This window comes from Papio anubis, chromosome 6, assembly GCF_008728515.1.
Source record: "Papio anubis isolate 15944 chromosome 6, Panubis1.0, whole genome shotgun sequence".
Classification (NCBI taxonomy): domain Eukaryota; kingdom Metazoa; phylum Chordata; class Mammalia; order Primates; family Cercopithecidae; genus Papio; species Papio anubis.
In genome coordinates, this window is record NC_044981.1 from 20,758,811 (window position 1) to 20,778,530 (window position 19,720).

A 19,720-nucleotide genomic window follows, 5' to 3' on the forward strand; every position below is an offset into this window, starting at 1 on the left:
TAATTAAATAGGGACAGGTTCTCCCTATGTTGCCCTCCACCCACTCTGCCCCAGGTGGAAAAGGTTCTCAGGTTCTTTTGACACTCATGTGGTTACATTGGGCCCACCTGGATAATCCATGTTACTCTTATCTCAGGTCCCTAATCTTGATCACATCCAGAAAGTTGTATTTGCCATGTAAAGTAACATATTCACAGGTTCAAGGATTAGGACTTGGATGTCTTTGGGAGATCATTATTCTGCCTATTATGTATAATAGGAGTTATCTTTTGGCTTCCCTGGGCTGTACTGGAAGAAGAAGAATTGTCTGAGGCCACACCTAGCATACACTAACACTAACAATAGCTGATGAGCTAAAAAAAAAAAATCTAATAATGTTTTAAGAAAGTTTACAAGTTTGTGTTGGGCCACATTCAAAGCCGTCCTGGGCGACATGGGGCCCAGAGGCCGTGGGTTGGACAAGCTTGATGTATAAAATTGTTGGTATTTTACATCTCTAATGTGTGTGTGTTTTAGTTATAATATTACTCTGTGTTTAACTTTAGTATCACTTTTTAAATTATCTTTTAATTTGTAGTATGTTCTGTTACTTAATAGGAGTATTCTGATGTCCCAAAGACTGTTTCTATGTGTGATTGAGCTTAGCCTGTTGAATTTTGTTTTTATTGCTGAAGGGGTTTTTTGCCTCCTTTATCCCTTACCCCTACCGAAAGTTTAATAGGTATTTTAGTTGCATTTAAGAGGAAGAGAGGTTCCTGGTACTGATTCTCATTTTACTAGCACCCTTTTAGCCTGGCCTCATCTTTCAATTAGTAATTTTTATCTCTAACTCAGTATTAGTCACTCACTGGTACCATTCAGGTGAAATATGCCTTCAGTGGTATGAGGAATGTGCTGTCACATAACTTTTGTTGAAAGGACTATTTCTACCTTTGGGGAAGAATCTTTTGAATGAAGAGATTAAAGATGAAAATATACTGGGAGATGAGTATTAAAGTTAAATCACACATAACATCAAATGCTCTTTTGTGTTACACAGCAAACTTGCTCACGGGCTTGTGAGTTCAAGAAAAGTCTTCTCAGCGTTGAAACACATTAAGCTAGCTTAGTGACTGCTGTCAGCTTCTCCACATGTAAGGGATTTGGAAATTGGGCCCTTCCCCATTACTATGTAAGGTAGGGACTTGGCTTAATAGAGAAGTTAATATTGAACTTTGACTTGTCAGATGCTGATTATTCAATCAAACTTCGTTATGGTAAAGGGGAAACACCTGAACATACATTTGATGGCAAAGACTTTATATGTATAGTTCTTAATGGAGATGGAAAGAAGGGCTTTTCTTTCGTTTTTTATTGTATATATTTAAGGTGTACAATGTTTTTATGTATACATAGTGAAATGATTACTAGAGTCAAACAAAATAACTTATCCATCTCCTTCTGTAGTTACTTTTTATGTTTGTGTGTAGTAAGAGTACCTAATATCTACTCTTAGTAGATTTTCAGTATACAATATTAACTATAGCCCTGATGATGTAATTAGATCCCTAGAGTTATCCTATATAATTGCAACTTTGTACCCTTTGATCTACTTCACATTTTCTGCCCCTCCCCACCCCTGGCAATCCCCACACTACTCTCTGTTTCTCTGTATTTGACTGCTTTTAAGTAAAGATTTTACGCACAATTGAAATCATGCGGTTTTTTTCCCCCTGTGTCTGGCTTAGTTTACTTAGCGTAATGTCCTCCAGGTTCATCAATGTTGTCACAAATGACTGGATGTCCTTTTAAAAATGTTGAATAATATGCCATTACTTAAATATACCACAGTTATTTTATTCATTCATCCGTTGATGGATACTTAGGTTGTTTTCATGTCTTGGTTATTGTATATAATGCTGCATTGGACTTGAGAGCACAGATCTTTCTACAGAGTGCAGATTTCATTTCTTTTGGATATGTAAGAATTGCTGGATCATAGGGTAGTTCTATTTTTAAGTCTTTGAGGCATCTTTATACTGTTTTCCATAATGGTTGTACCAGTTTACTTTCCTACCAACAGTGCATAAGGGTTCTGTCTTCTCTAGTTCCTTACTGACACTGGTTATTTATTGTCTCTTTGGCATGGCCATCCTCAATGAGGTGATAGCTCATTGTGGTTTTGATTTGCCTTTCCCTAATGATTAGTGATGTTGAGCACCTTTTTATATCCATTTTCATTGGCCATTTGTATATTTCCTTTGGAAAAATGTCTATTCAGGTCCTTTGCCCATTTTTAAATAAGGTTACTTAATTTTTTGCCATTGAGTTGTATGAATTCCTTGTATATTTTGCATGTGAATCCCTTATCAGGTATATGGTTTGCAAATATTTTCTCCCAATCCATAGGCTGCCTTTTCATTCAGTTGATGGCTTCCCTTGCTGTGCAGAAGCATTTTAGCCTGATGTAGTCCTATTTGTTTATTTTTGCTTTTTGTTGCCTGAGCTTTTGGTGTGATATCCAAAAAATCAGTGCCAAGGCCAGTGTCAAAGATCTTTTTCCCTATGTTTAAGGAGGGAGAGTTTCCTCCCAGGAATTTTGCAGTGTCAGGTCTTATATTTAGGCCTATAATCTGTTTGGAGCTGATTTTTGTGTATGGTATAGTATACAGATTCAATGCAGTTTCTATCAAAATTCCAATGACATTGTTTGCAAATATAGAAAAACAGTTCTAAAATTTGTATGGAACCACAGGAGACTCTGAATAGCCAAAACAGTCTTGAAAAAGAAAAAGTTGGCGACATCACACTTTCTGATTTAAAATTACAATATAAAGTTATTGTGGCTAGCGGTGGTTTATGCCTATAATAGCAGCAACTCAAGAGGCTGAAGTGAGAAGACTCTTGAGGCTGAGAATTTGAGATCAACCTGGGCAATATACTGAAACCTTGTCTCTAAAATAATAATAATAATAATAACAACAACAACAACAACAGCAACAACAACAACAACAGCAACAACAACAACAATTAGCCTGGCATGATGGCACACTCTTGTGGTTCCAGCTACTTGGGAGGCTGAGGCAGGAGGGTTGCTTGAGCCAAGGAGTTCCAGGCTGTGGTGAGTTGTTGTGATTGTGACACAGCACTCCAGCTCCAGCTTGGGAAAGAGAGCAAGACTCTGTTTCTTTAAAAAAAAAAAAAAAAAAAAAAAACCTATAGTAATCAAAACAGTATGGCACTGGCATAAAAACAGCAGACACATAGACTAATGGGAACAGAACAGAGAGCCTAGAGATAAATCCAAGCATACCAAGCATATGCACTCAACTAATTTTCAACAAGCCCACCAAGAAGACACACTGGGGAAAGGATAGTATCTTTATGGTGTTGGGAAAACTGGAGAGCCACATGCAAAAGAATGAAACTGGACCCTGATATCATTTTTTCCTTTTATAGACGAGTGGAGTTTTCAGGTAGTTTTAAAGTTTTGATTGTGATATTTTTTAATTGGAATGAAAATGACATTGTCTTTTTATTTATTTATGTACAATCAAAATTAAGACAGCTAATAAGAAAGTACTTTGCATGTATGTTTTTATATCTATATCTATAATGTATTAATTTCTTTTACTCCTGAAAAGATTTGAGGTATCTTGGGATAAAATCAAGAGATAATAAAACCCCAGCCAGATTCATGCAGGCTTAATAAGAGTCATACCAACTAATAGAGAAATATGGACAAAGAGCAGTTTTTCACATTTTTAATATAATTAACCTGAGCAATGTTGTTAATATTATTCTATTAACCCTCCAATGGCTTTTGTTTGCAAATAGAATAAAATCTAAACCACAAAGCATGAACTGCAAGGTCTCACATACTCTTTCTACCATCATTATGTGACCTCATCTCTTACCACTGTGTCCCTAATTGCTGGTCTTCTTTTGACCACACAACCCATTTATGTTATTTCAGCCTCTCAGTCCTTGTACTTACTCTTCTGCCGGAGGTTCACATTGATGCCTGTGTCAGTGGTTCAGGTCCCAGGATTAATGCTACCTATTCAGTAAGTTTAATTGGACCACTGTAGAAAAATTGTGCTCTCTGCCTCCTACCACTAATCTCAGATTTTCTTTTTCTTTTCCATTTTTTTTTTTTTAAATATGGGGTCTTGCTGTGTTACCCAGGGTGGGTTCAAACTCCTAGGCTCAAACAATCTTCCCACCTCAGTCTCCCAAAGTGCCGTGATTATAGGCGTGAACCACCACATCTGGCCCCAGATTTTAATTTCTTCATAGTGTCTGTCATTGTAGCAAATGAAGGTTTTCCATTATTTGCATGTTTCTTTCCCTTAATTAGAATATAAGGTCCATGAAGCAGGGATGTTGTATTTTTTGTTTGTTTAAGACAGGGTTTCACCCTGTCACTCAGGCTGGAGTGCAATGATGTGATCATGTCACACTGCAGCCTTGACTTCTTGGGCTCAAGTGATCCTCCCAGCTCAGCCTCCTGAGTAGCTGGGACTACAGGCACATGCCACCACACATGGCTACTTTTTCATTTTTGTAAAGATGGTGTCTGTAGTTTTCCAGGCTGGTCTCAAACTCCTGGGCTCAAGTGATTCTCCAGCCTTGCCCTCCCAAAGTAGAGACATTGTATTTTTCACTATTATGTCCCCAGTTACTATAACTTTGTAGTTCATGGTTAGTGTTTAACAAATATTTTTAAAATGAATGTATTTATACCAATGGTGATTTGTGGGGGAGAGTTTGGGGAAAATAGTTGTTGTCTGAGTCTCTTGAAAGTTCAGGTTCAGTTGAATGGCATTTTATGATCATTTAATAATAACCTCCATGTGCATAGGAAAAGGGAGATTCATCAAGAGGACCACCTATCTGCCATTCCTGGACAAGATCTACTAGGAATCACTGGCAAAACTCTAGCTTGATATCCTTGTGCCTCAATTCTCTCAGCCTCAGAAATAACAGTACTATTGGCCAGGCATGGTGGCTCACACCTGTAATCCTAGCACTTTGAGAGGCTGAGGCGGGCAGATCACTTGAAGTTAGGAGTTCGAGATCAACCTGGCCAACATGGTGAAACTCCATCTCTACTAAAAATACAAAAATTAGCTTGATGTGGTGGTGTGCGCCTGTAATCCCAGCTACCTGGGAGGCTGGGGCAGGAGAATCACTTGAACCTGGGGAGTGGAGGTTGCAGTGAGCCGAGATTACACCACTGCGCTCTAGCCTGAGCAACAGAGTGAGACTCTGTCTCAAAAAAAAAAAAAAGAAAAGAAAGAAAAGAAAAGAAGAAATAACAGTACTATCTCCTCCTGCCTAGTAGTATTTGAGGATTAAGTGTGATAATGCACATGAAGTGTCAGTGTAGAGCATGAAACAGAGTAATTGTTCAAGAAATGTTAGCTGTCACGGTGTTATTCCTAGTCATTAACTTATCTAGCTGCTGGTTTTTCAGGAAAAAAAAATCCTTCAAGTGCATACTAAAGCAGAGCCTTCCACTGCAGAGCAGTATCAGCTTGTTCTCTGACAGCTTCAAATGAGTGGACTTTTTTTTTTTTTTTTTTTTTTTTTTTTTTTTGAGACGGAGTCTCGCTGTGCTCCCAGGCTGGAGTGCAGTGGCGTGATCTCGGCTCACTGCAAGCTCCGTCTCCCGGGTTCACGCCATTCTCCCGCCTCAGCCTCCCAAGTAGCTGAGACTACAGGCGCCTGCCACCACGCCCGGCTAGTTTTTTGTATTTTTAGTAGAGACGGGGTTTCACCATGTTAGCCAGGATAGTCTCGATCTCCTGACCTCGTGATCCACCCACCTCGGCCTCCCAAAGTGCTGGGATTACAGGCTTGAGCCACTGCTCCCGGCCTTTTTTTTAAGCCTAGTTGGCAAAATTGTGTTTGAGATGTATGTTCATTTCCTAAGGCTGCCATAACAAATTACTGTTTTAAACTGGGTAGCTCCCTTAGCCATTCCCTACAGCTGCACTTTTCAGTGTGGCTGCAGTAGCCACATTTGACTATTTAAATATGAATTAAGTTCCTCAGTAACAGTAGCCACATTTCAAGTCTGTAATAACCACATGTGGCTAGTGACTATCATAGTGGATGGCACAGCATATAAACATTTCCATCACTGGAGAAGGTCCTGCAGACAGCACTGCTCTGAGTGATTAAGATACTTTAGAATAGCGTTTTTATTTGCTTTGCATGCCATTGTATAGGCTTGTTTCTTCAATACATGTCTAGTTATAAATTTGGCATAGTTGATAATAGCTGAATAAAATATTTTTGTGGATTTCTTTTTAAAGTTCTGCAGTAGAATGACTCATTAATGTTATTTATGAATTGTTTATACACCGACTCCTTTCTTCATTGTTGAGAACATATGGAGTCAGTAATAGAACATACTGCATGTCTTTTTTGTGTGTATATTTATAACTAAGTGCCTGAAGGACACAAGATACTGTTTTATTTATTTTATTTGAATTGCATGCTCTTGTGTATTCAGGGCCTCAATTTATAGTATTAATTAATAACAACTTTCCTTTTCTCCCAGAATGAATTCAATATATTCTTCATTACTGTATGTGAATTTTGAGTTTGTTTTCTTGCTCTCGATTGTTTTTTCTTCTTTCTGTGCCTCCCACCCTTCATTTTTTTTTCTCCTGACTTCTCCCTCTTCCATGTAACTCCCCCTCCCCTGACTCTTCTCTCCCTTTCCTCTTGGTCTCCCCTTTTTTCCCTTTTCCCCACTGCTTCCTCCATTGTCTTCCTTACTGGAAACCAAAACGGACATAATATTTTCTTTAAATCATTTAATAAACTTCTCTTCTGTTTGTAATCACGCACTTAAATTTTTATTTTTTATTTTTTATTTTTTATGTTACAGTTTTGGCAGACCTTTCTTTTAAGGTCCTGGGGTTCCCACACACCATCCAGTGATTTAAATTATTATGTGTTGGCAGTATCCTACTTCCTGCCTTAAAAGCAAATGTAATCAGTACTATTTTAAGTTGGGGGATATATTTTCAGCTATATACATTCAAGCAAATTCTATGTGATCATGATGGTCGCCATCTTCATCAGGGCCATCTTTGTTTCTTCTACGTGCATGCACACATGTACACACACACACTCTCTCTCTCTCTCTCTCTCTCTCTCTCAGACTTTTCATTTTGGCATAATATCACTCAGAAATGTTGTAAAAATAGAGTTCCTATATGCTCTTTACCCAGATTCCCCAAATATTAACATTTTAACACATTTTCTCATTCTCTTTATGTGTACACATTTTCCCCTCATCCCGATCCTTGTGAAACTGAGTTGCAAACATGATGCCCTTTACTTCTAAATGCCCGTATATTTCAAAAGCTAGGACACACTCTTAAATCACTATAGTACAATTATCAGTATTAATACAATACTATAAGCTAATGTATTAGCTTTATTCAGTTATTGCCAATTGTTTCAATATTGTACTTTATAGGAAATGAAAAATCTCAGATTCATAGTAGCATTCAGGTCAGGTCGCTTCAGTCTCCTTTAATCTGTAACATTTCCTTGGTTTTTCCTTGACTTTCATGGCCTTTATGTTAGAACCTTTGACCACTCTCAACTTTTTTTTTCTTTTTGGTAATAACAACTTTACTGAGATATAATTCATACACCATGCAATTCACCCATTTAAAGTGTACAATTCAGTGCATTTTAGTTTATTCATAGAATTGTATGACCATTGCCACAATCAATTTAGAACATTTTCATCATTTCAAAAAAAAAAAAACCCAGGTACTTGTTAGCACTGCCTTTCATTCTTCCTCTGCCCATCCAAAGACAATCACTAACTGACATTATCTCTGTAGATTTTCTTATTTTGGACATTTCCTATTGTGACCTTTTTGTCTGGTTTGTTTCACTTTGCATTTGTAGCATGTAACCATACTTCATTCCCTTTTATGGATTAGCAGTATGATCAGGCACCGCATAACAACTTTAATCAACGATGTATTGTATATAAGTCAGTGGTCTCTTTAGATTATAATACAGTATTTTTACTGTACCTTTTATGTATTTAGATTCTTACCATTGTGTAGCAGCTGCCTGCAGTATTCAGTACAGTAGCAGGCTGTACAGGTTTGTAGCCTAGGAGCAGTAAGCTGTACCATATAGCCTAGCTGAGTAGCAGGCTGTACCGTCTGGGTTTGTGTAAGTACGGTCTGAAGTTCACACAATGAAGCGATGGCCTAATAACACATTTCTCAGAGCATATTCTGTCTTAGTGATGCATTGCTGTATTTCATTGTATGCATATGCCACATGTTGTTAATCTGTTCACCAGTGGATACTTGCGTTCTCACTTTTTGCCTGTTATGAATAATGCTATTATGAACATTTGTGTACAAGTTTTTGTATGGACATGTTTTCATTTTTCTTGGAGTTATAACTAGGATTGACATTGCTAGATTATATGGTAATTCTATGTTTAATCATTTGAGGAACAGGCAGCTTATTTTCCAAAGTGCTGCATCATTTTACTACATTCCCATCAGCAATGTATGAAGGTTCCCATTTCTCCACATTTTCACCAACACTCGTTATTATCTGTATGTGTGCGTGTGTATTTTAGGAGACAGGGTCTCACTCTGTCACCTACACTGGAGTGCAGTGGTGTGATCATAGGTCACTGTAATTTTGAACTCCTGGGCTCAAGCGGTCTTTCCGCCTTAGCCTCTCAAGTAGTTGGGACTACAGATGAGCACCACTGTGCCCAGCTAATTTTTAAAATTTTTTTTGTAGAGACAGGATCTTACTGTGTTGCCCAAGCTGGGCTCAAACTCCTGGCCTTAAAGTGATCTTCCCATATTGGCCTCCCAAAGTGCTGGGATTACAGGTGTGAGCAACTGCACCTGGCCTGCCTGTCTTTTTGATGATAGCCCTCCTACTGGGTGTGAAGTAGTATCTCATTGTGTTTTTTTCAATACTGGTAAACAATGCATAAAATAAAATTGACCACTGTAACCATTTTTAACTGGCACAGAGTACATTTACACTGTTGTGTGTCATCACCACTATCCATCTCTAGAATGTTTCCGTTTTCTCATACTGAAACTCTATACCCATTAAGCAATAGCTCCCTATTCTTCCGTTATGGTTCTGATTTGCATTTCCTGGTTGGCTAATGATGTTGAGCATCTTTTCATATGTTTATTGGCCATAAGTATATTTTGCTTGGAAAAGTGTCTGTTCAGATTATTTTCCCATTTTTAATTGGGTTGTCTTTTTATTATTGAGTTGTAGAAGTTCTTTATAAATTCTAGATATAAGTTCCTTACCAGATATGTGATTTATAAAAGTTTTCTCTCATTTTCTGTGTTGTCATGTTACTTTGTTGATGTTGTCCTTTGAAGTATGAAATGGTTTGAATTTTGATGATATCCAATTTATTTTTTCTTTTGTTGTTTTTGTTGTTTGTGCTTTGGCGTTACATCTAAGAAATCAGCGTCTAATCTAAGGTTCATGTAGATTTATGGCTGTGTTTTCTTCTAAGAGTTTTATAGTTTTAGCTTACCCTCAACTTTTTAACAGATTGCTTCCTCTGCATATTCTGAATAGAAATATGGCTTCTTATTCAGTCCATGTGCTATAAGAATAGATGCAGTGCTTTTGAGCTTTTATATTTTTAACTGCATAGGAAAATATTTTTCTTTCTGGTTTCATCATTGAATTATCTTATATTTTATTCATTTTATTGTCTGTCTTCTATCCTTAATTGATATCTTGGTTATTCACTCACATCCAGTAGGAAATTTGACTAACTCTTTCTTATCCTATTCATGTCTGTATTATCTTTGGCAATCTGAGTTTCTGGATATAATGTCTTGGCAACATTGTCACCTCTCACTTCATCATACATCAGTTCCAGTGGTCATCACCTACATCTTGTTTCAGCAACCTATTCCCATTGCCAGATATTGGACTTTACTATTCTTCAGAAATACTAAATGCCTGTGTCTGTACTCTGGTTATAACTTTCTGTCCTTTTTCTTTTCTCCTTCCTTTTTTTTCATTTTTCTTTTTCTCCAACACCCAGCCACTTCATTTCTTCTTTTCTGGCTCTACTTCTTTCCCTGTCTAACCTATTTGCCAAACTTCCTCTCATCTAAAATACATAGTCAACTTTCCTTGTTCCATTTTCTTTCTAGTCCATTCCACAAATCTCTTAGTGTTGTTTCATCAGTCTTCAACTATTCTGGTATAATTTAGATGGTTAATAATTGATGAGTGAATAAATGGTGGTATTAACAAACCTTGGGTCAATCTGTTTGTCTCTTTGGCTCCTACTGTAGAACTGCTGGGACTTGGAGTTATTGTTGTAAATTCATGGTCTCTCAGATTTCAACTGGTATCCCAATACTGTCTGGTGAATTTTATGTGTTCCTAGTCATCACTGTCTCTTGTTGTCTGTAATAGGTATTTGTAAACATTCATTCTGTTATTATTTTACGACATGCTTTCTACCTCTTAGCAGATGAACTTCCTGCTTACTTCACTGAGAAAAATTGAGGGCAACAGGTGGAAATTTGCTTAGCTCCTCCCTGACCTCTGCAAGAGTACTAGCATCTTTTCCCATGCTTTACCCCTAACCTCTTCTTTCAGGAGACGAAGACTTGGCCCTTTTCTCACTCTGACTTATCCTCTATTCATGTTTTAGATTTTGCTCGGTCTACTTCCTGATCTCTACTTCCTGAAGATCATTGCTCCATTACTTGTTTTTCAGTCTACAACTCCTTTGCCTACTGCCTTTCTCCGCTCAAACTGCAAAAAAAAGAAATAGTTACTTGTACTAACCTAATCCAAAACATAATATATTCAATATTCTCTATTAAGAGTCTTTCTTCTCCTTCCCTTTCTACCCAGCTTTTTACTAAGAGTAGTCAAATTAACTCTATTTTCTTACGTATAATTCTTTACTACTGAACTTACTGCTTTCCCTAAGTTTGATTCCCGTATTGTTAAATCAAACATATTCATTTTAGTCTGTATACTTATGTCTCTGTAGTGTTTGACACTGTTGGTGACTTCCTCCTCTTTGAAATCTTTATTCTGCTGACTTCTTCAATCACATTCTCTATGGAAGCCAACTGGGCTCTCATAATAAAACCAGGGCCTAATGGTTCCATTGTTTCCTGGTAGATGCATCTCCAGTTTGGTAGGTTTGTTGGGCGCTGAAAACTTAATGTTGTCTGAGATTTACGTGCCTTTGGCAGTTTCTCAGTAATTATTGTTGCTGCTGCCATCATGTTGGGCTAATTGGTCAGAGGTAGAATGGAGTTCAGGTCTGCTCTCACAAGCCTTTCCTCATTTTCTGTAAGATACTGAGACCAAAGGAATATTTTTGACTCCCCTCCCCTCCCCTCCCCTCCCCTCCCCTCTGTCTTCTCTTGTCTTGTCTTTCTTCTTTTTTTTTTCCCACTGTGTTGCCCAGGCTTGAGTGCAGTGGCGTGATCTCAGCTCACTACAACTTCCACCTCCCGTGTTCAAGTCATTCTCATGCCTCAGCCTCCTGAGTAACTGGGAGTAAGGCATGCACCACTACACCTGGCTAATTTTTGTATTTTTAATAGAGATAGGGTTTCACCATGTTGGCAAGGCTGGTCTCGAACTCCTGACCTCAAGTGATCTGCCCCCCCGCCCAGGCCTCCCAAAGTGCTGGAATTATAGGCATGAACCACTGTGGCCAGCCAGCCATTACATTTTTAATAAAGTTTTTAAAACAGGTTCCTCTTGTCTCAGTTGAGTTCATTGCAGCATTGTACAATCATGAAAGAATAGAAATTCTTTCATCAATAGATGTATGGATGCATTCATCACATCATGGTTCAACCATTCAGAGAGATAGTAGGCAGCTAGTAAAGGGAATGAAATAGACCTATAGACTGACAATATATAGAAAAAACATCAAGGCAGAGGTGTATTTTATACATATGTATAGCCCCCACCAAAGACCTTGGGACCTTACTGTGTTGCCCCAGCTGGTCTTGGTCTATTTTGTATATCTATTTTATATATTTGTTTACACACACCCACACACCCACACCCACTATCATTTGTAAAAAAAAAAAAGGATAAAACTATAGAACAGACCTGTACGTAAATGTTTGATGCCAGAAAATTTCATGGTATCTGCTCATCACACTATTATTAGTGGTTTCATCAGAGGAGTGGAAATACAGGATGAAAGATGTTATGATTTCCTTTAACTAACTTCCATGTTATATTCTATTTTGTTTGACTTTTTTTGTGATATTTCTTCTGTAATAAAACAATGGTAATTTAAGGACTTTTAAAGAAGAATCAACTTTGACTTATTCTTTTTTTAGCTTTGTGAATCATAATATTACTTTTCTTTTTTCATTTTCCTTTTAAACTCTAGCCGTGCTCTCTCATTCTCAGTGGGCTTCTCCAATCATAATCCTGTTTAATCATAACCCCAGGAGTCACCCTTGGTTCTCTAGGAAGCATTCCTGGATCACTTGGTCTGATTTTATTACCTTTCCTCTGTTTTCCCATGGGAAATCTTCCTTAGTCTCTGGTGTATAGAACAGAAGCTGTATTATTTGACTTTGCATTTCATGGACCTGAGTACAGTACCCAGCACATTGTAGAAATTCATTAAAAGGGTTTTGAGTATTAAAATAATAAAGATAGAATCTGGGACAGATCTCCTTAATACTAGCCTGCTCTTTCTGTGTAGGTTGTTATTTTACGCCATTTTTTTCTTGAAGCTTTGTGTGAGAAGACATGTGTTAATTAAACTTAAGTTTCTGTCTCAGGATGTGTTGAGTATGTGTCGATGGGCTATCCGCAATGTGATTTCTTCAGTTATCATTGGAGGACAGGAGGGTGATAATTTCATACTTCATTGTAACACAAAATATTAATATAAAATATTTTTTATGTCTCCAAATACATTAAAGGAAACCTGCATCGATGTGCTCAGAAAATGTGTAATATTGACTCAACCATAAGGATAAACACAAATTTTGCTTCTCTGTGTAAATTACTTGTCTAATCATTTGTTTTTTTTTCTTCTAGGTTCAACAGATAGACCGTGTGGTAGAAGTTGTGGAGGAAACAATTAAAGGTAATCGTTGAAAGTGAGATAAACAGATGTATATATTTTCTGAACTACATAATAGAAACACCACTCAGTTAACTCTTGCCAGGCATCTTTATAAAAGTTATTGCTTTAGATATAAAATCATAAATGTTATCCTTGGCTTCATGAATTTGCCAATCTAATATTGGAGGCAGGCACTCTACTGTGTATTTGTTTGGCTTATAAATGAATCAGGCCAAGAGCAATGGCTCACTCCTATAACCCCAGCAATGGGGGCTGGGGCTGAGGCTGGAGGATTCCTGAGGCCAGGAGTTTACCATCAGCCTGGGCAAGAGAGTGAGATCCTGGGATCTCTGGGGGAGAAAGTCAGCTGGATGCTGTGGTGTACAGCTGTAGTCCCAGCTACTTACGAGGTTGAAGCAGGAGGATCACTTGGGCCCAGGAGTTCAAGTCTGCAGTGAGCTATAATTGTGTAACTGCACTCCAACCTGAGCAACACAGTGACATCCTGACTTTAAAGAATAAATGAATCAGGTAATAGTTTTTTTTTTTTTTAATGTTATTTTATTTTTGTGTAAAATGAATTTAGTTTGAATTTCAGATTGTAAGAATTTAAACAATTTTAAGATAAAGAAATTGGCTGGTCACAGTGGCTCATGGCTGTAATCCCAGCACTTTGGGACACTGGGGTGGCCGGATTGCTTGAGCCCAGGAGTTCGAGACCAGCTTGGGCAACATGGCGAAACCTCATCTCTATAAAAAATAGAAAAATTAGCTGGGTGTGGTGGGGTGCTCATGTAGACCCATCTACTCAGGGGACTCAGGTGGGAGGATTGCTTGAGCCTGGGAGGTTGAGGGTACAGTGATCAGTGATTGTACCACTGCATTCCAGCCCAGTTGACAGAGTGAGACCCTGTCTCGAAATAAATAAATAAATAATTAGGAATTTTTTTATTTGTACATTTTCATATCATATAATTAATTGTTTTATACTTTTAACAGTAATAATTTTGATACTTCTTCAAGGTGTAATTTTTTATAGTTACACTAAAAATTATGCAAAGAAAGTAGAATTAAGTTTTGGTTATTTTGTTAGCTGACACTCACTGACATAGATTCTTATTGAAGTCACTGTGAAATAAACCATCTTTTACTCTGTGATATAATTTTAAAAATTTTAAAGCTTTTTCCTATGTTAGATTAGCACAAATGAAAACCAATAATATGATACTGAAATATTAAGTGAATTGAAAGTCTCACTTAAATACTGTTTTGTTATAAATGAGAAATTTATATATTTTAAAAAACCAGATAGTCTCCACCTGCTGAACTGGAAATTTTAATGCTGCACTTTTCTTTCTGGGTGGTGTCTACTACTTTCCATGTGCTTCTCTTCATTAATTTTGAATCATTGCTTTATCAGAGATTATCACAATCAATTTCTAATAAATGAGATTATGAGAATATGAGAATGAGAGTATACCTTAATATTTTTTATTATTTTTAAATTTTAAAAAATTATTTATTTTATAAATAGAGATGACATTTTGCCATGTTGCTTAGGCTGGTCTCGAACTCCTGGGCTCAAACAATCCACCCACCTTGGCCTCCAAAAGTGCAGGAATTACAGGCATGAGCTGCCATGCTTAGCCCTTAGTCTTCTTTTGAAGTTCCAAAATAAAATGAAATATCAGGATTAAAAAATTTATAGCAATGATAACTTGAATGTTTTTATAAACTACTTCAGCTCCATCTTGGAGAATCCAGAAGTACTAGCATTTATTGTGTACTTACAGTGTGACAGCTGCTGTGTTAAACACTTACCATGGGTTAAGTTGTTTAACCTTCATAATAGTACTGTGAAGTGAAGTGGGCATAAATATTTCCCTCATTTTACAGAGGACAAAGTTGAGACATAAGTGCATACAGCTCGTCAGTGGCAGCATTGGGATTTGAGTCCAGACAGTCTAGCTCCAAAGCCTGTATGTTCTACTGTGATTTACACGATACTGTTATTTCTCTGCTCTCTCTCAGTTGAGATTCACTACCTTAAAGGTTATTTGATTGAGCGTCTTAAGCAGTGATTTAAGATACTTGAGGGCACTGTTGCCTTATTCATCCTTTGTCTTAAGTACCAGGTAAAAAAATTAATGATGATGAAGAACATAGGAGAAAATCTAGGTGATCTTGGCATGGCATGATTTTTTAGATACAACATCAAAAGTATGATTTATGGAAGAAATAATTGCCAAGTTGGATGTCATTAAGTTGAAAAATTTTTGCTCTATAAAAGACACTGTCAAGAGGATGGGAAGATAAGTCACAGAGTGGGAGAAAATATCTGTAAAATACACATCTGATAAAGGACTATTATCCAAAATATATGAAGACCTCTTAAAACTCAATAATAAGAAAAGGAACAACCCAGTTAAAAAATGGGCAAAAGACTTGAACAGACAATTTACCAAAGAAGATATGCAAATGTCAAATTAGTGTATAAAAAGATGTTCAGCATCATATGTCTGTCATTAGTGAATTACAAATTGAAGCAGCAATGCAATATAGTAGTATGTTAAAACTATATATCTGGTGCAATGGTCAAAATCCAAAACATTGACAACACCAAATTCTGGCAAGGATGTGGAGCAACAGGAAGTCTCATTTATTACTGATGGTAATGCAAAATCGTACAGGTACTTTGAAAGACAGTTTGGCAGTTTCTTAAGACTAAACACAGTCTTACATCCAGCAGGTGTGCTACTTGATATTTATCCAAATGAGTTGAAAACTTACGTCTATACAAAAACCTGTACACAGTGTTTATAGTAGCTTTATTCATAATTGCTAAAACTTAGAAGCAAAAAAATGGCCCTTTAGTAAGTGAATAAAGAAACTGGTACATGCAGATAATGGAATATTATTTGACACTAAAAGAAATGAGCAAAAAAGCCATGAAAAGATATAGAGGGACTTTAAATGCATACTATGATGTGAAGGACATCCATCTGTAAGGCTACATACTTTATGAGTCCAACTAATTGGACATTGTGGAAAAGGTGAAATATGGAAGGAGTAAAAGGATCAGTTGGTGCCAGTGATTAGAGAGTAGGGAGGGATGTGTAGGCAGAAAATAGAAGATATTTATGACAGTAATTCTATTGTGTATGATGCTGTAATGGTGGACAATTGTCATTATACTTTTGTTCACATCCTTAGAATGAACAACACCAAGAGTGAACCCTAATGTAAACTGTGGACTCTTGATGAAAATGATGTGTCAGTGTAGGTTCATTGATTGTAACAAACGTACCACTCTGGTGTGGGCTGTTGATAGTTGGAGAGGCTGTGTGTGGAGTGGGGGCAGTGATGTATGAAAACTCTGTACTTATGCTGAGTTTTTTTTTTGAATCTAAAACTACTCTAAAAAAATAAGATCTATTTTAGGAAATTAATGGTAGTTAACAGTGTGCTTAGGAGTTTGCCAAATGGCTTGGAGAGATATAATTTCTATAGGAAATCATACAAGACCTGTTACTCCCAGGCTGAGTTAATCAGGGATAGCTTCTTACTGATGAGTGTGAACTTGAGTGGATTTACTGGAGAGATTGTGTTTGCATTTAGCTATGAGAGTGACTCAAAGATGAAGTTGAAGGGGATATTCATTGGCAGGTTTGTTTAGAGGATGGGAAGTTTGATAATTAAGTCTTTGTAATGCAACAGGAAAATTTTTTAGATGGAAGGAATAATTTTGATAGCTTTCCTTAGTTTGCAGATCAGGAAGCTGAGCTGTGAAGGAGTTACATGATTTTTTTTTTTTTTTTGGTATCTCTTAGTTAATAGAGAACTAGGCTTATCAGTCAACTTCTGTTCATTGCTTTTTATTTCTACTGCCAGTACTTAATTCAGACAGCATATGCCACTGAAATAATGTGTTTTTTACAGCAGTTAGCCAGTTGTTGGTTGTCTTTTAGCAAGTTATTTTTCTGAGGCTTAGTTTTCTCAGCTTAAAATCAGCAGGATTAAATGGATAAGACTTTTGAGGTACACAGAACATATTAGGGCATTAGTTCATGTTAATGCTTACCTCTTACTTCCTCCTTAATATAAGAACTGCTGGAATAATCTAACTGATCTTTGCCATCAGTGACACTCCTTTCAATCTGACTGCATATCCTGCTACCATTAACCTGGGATTATTTTACTTTCCTCTATGTATATTCTCACTGGTGCCTCTTACTCACCAAATTAATTTGGGGACTTTCTACCATTTTCACGTCTTTTGTCCATGAATGCTACACATTATACCCTTTGCTCCAGCCAACTGTGCTGCTTGATGTTTCTTATATATATTTTCACTGTGCTTTACATTTACTTTATGGTCCTCCACAGAAGTGGATATCTTCTGTTTGTCCTTCCAGATCCATTCTCCATCTTGATGTGTGTCCGTGGAGCCTGACCTGTATGGAATGAATCAGTAAGATTCTTGCCATCTTATGTCCAGTTGGATTTAGCCAATTGGAGGATGTGACAAGAGAGCGAGCTGAGAGTATCCATTCCTGTCTCTCCCTCCCTCCCTGCCTGTTTTGAGTTGGTTGCTTTCTTACCCCAAGGTCACAGCTCATTGGAGGATGTGACGAGAGAGCGAGCTGAGAGTATCCACTCCCATCTCTCCCTCCCTCCCTGCCTGTTTTGGGTTGGTTTCTTTCCTTACCCCAAGGTCACAGTTCTCCTCCGTCCCTGTTTATCTCTTTCTCCAGGTTTCTGCAGCTCTTCTCTTCCTTGCCTCTGGGATGGAAACAGCACCCCATTGTTGCTAGCCTCAGAGTACCACATTGTCTATTGGTTTTCCTGGCCCTGCCCAGATTTTAGTAAATCGTTCCTTTATGAAAATCTTCTTAGTTATGCAGTGAGCCATCTGCTTTGCTGGTACCCTGATTGATAAGAAGTTAGCTGTAGAGAAGCAAGGCTCTGCCCAGAAGGGCCAGATGGAATACCGCCTGACAAGAGGATTTTGCTATAACCCTCTTGTTTCCACATTTGATCCCTGTTGGACTCTCTTCATATCTCATCTTTGAAGTGGATTTAGACATACAGCCTCTGTCACAGCCTGTTTGCATTCTTCTTATTGCTGCTTATGTTACACCAAGTAGTATTTTAAAACTAATAAGGTACATTGATAATAAAAGCATTTAACTCTATTGTAATTAACATAAAACCATAAAAGCTTGTTTTCATTTATCTGTCTTGATTGTATCAAAATAGGAAATTCTTGCTAAATTATTCTGAATGGATCTTCATCATGTTAATAGTGACAAGAAAACTCCATTTGTGGTTTTGACTTCAGGATATATGTAATTATAATGAATTTAGGATTTTTTCCTGTATCACTTTGGTAATTTTATAAGGTGTGGAACTGAATGTAAGGAAAGAAATACAGTGTCTAGTGGATTCACATTCATTTCTGTCTCTTAAAAATATTCATACATACCTTAGTCTTGGCTCGTATGGTCATTAAAAACTTTTTTTTGTATGAAAACTATGAAAGGAATATAAATCTGCGTTTCTTCCAGAAAGAGCATGTGAAATCTTCTAAACAAAAAATCATTAAAAAAATCTTATATTTGTAGAAAGATAGTCTAATTGGATATCTTATGACAAATTATTGCAAATAAATTGTACCTATTGAAATTAGAAAAATGTTTTTACCATTAAGTCATACTTCTTCACCAGTTAACCTCTGTTGAGATCCCTATTATAATTAATATGTTTGCTGGTGTTTCATCAGTCAGTTTCCAAATGCCTCAAGTTGTGGTAATTTAGGGTTTTCCCAATGTGGTATATAATTTGCAAGTTTCACTGATTTTGTTTTTTCCTAACTTCTCAGTAATTGATGCCATCTTGCACTGGACTAACCTAAATTCTCAGACTACGTCACCAAGCACCTTTCTTATTTAAGACATTGCTATTAATCTTCACTCTGTAAGGGTTTTTACTTTTGCATGTGGTACTTATTTAAAGCATAGACTGTTCATAAGTTGAGACTGGGAAGCAGGACTGTATCAAGTGTGGTTTGATCAGTGTGAGTGACTGAATAACCACCTTACAGAGCTCAATGCAGACTTACTTGAGGATATTTTCCAAACTCAATGAGTAAGTGATTGAGCTTAGGTATGTAGCGTGGTATATATGGGGAGTATTGGACCACAAAGGCACATCTGCTTTTTCAATAGTTGCATTTCAATAAACTAATTTTTATTGATTTTTAATATATGCTTTGAAAGAACACTTGTATGCATTCTCTCATTATATGTAATCTCTGACACAGTTAGTGTAGTCTGAATGTAGTGGGAAAAAGTTTGTGGATTGCCTTACATATTAGGAATACTTTCCAGTCTCATTGGTATAAGTAAATACATGGTAACTTCTACCTTCTAGTAAGTAAAGGAGCCAGGGATTTATTACTTTATTTAGTTTTTTTCAATGAGCCTGTTTGTTTTAAGTTTATGAATATAGTAAAGTTAACTTTACTATATGATTACAGTTTAGTAACTTGCATTTCCAATTGCAAAGTCTGCGGTTACATTCTTAAATGCAGTCAGTTTATTT

At 36.9% G+C, this 19,720-nt stretch overlaps 1 protein-coding gene across 3 annotated transcripts in view; it reads left to right on the plus strand.

Annotated features, from left to right (window-relative positions):
• Window positions 1–19,720, plus strand: part of CDKAL1 (CDK5 regulatory subunit associated protein 1 like 1) — a 701,952-nt gene that overhangs the window by 216,078 nt on the left and 466,154 nt on the right. For all 3 annotated transcript variants that reach the window (XM_031667632.1, XM_031667633.1, XM_021936624.2), the window contains exon 7: window positions 13,090–13,138. In XM_031667632.1, coding sequence (XP_031523492.1) covers window positions 13,090–13,138 — 49 coding nt within the window. The remainder of the gene's footprint in view (window positions 1–13,089; window positions 13,139–19,720) is intronic.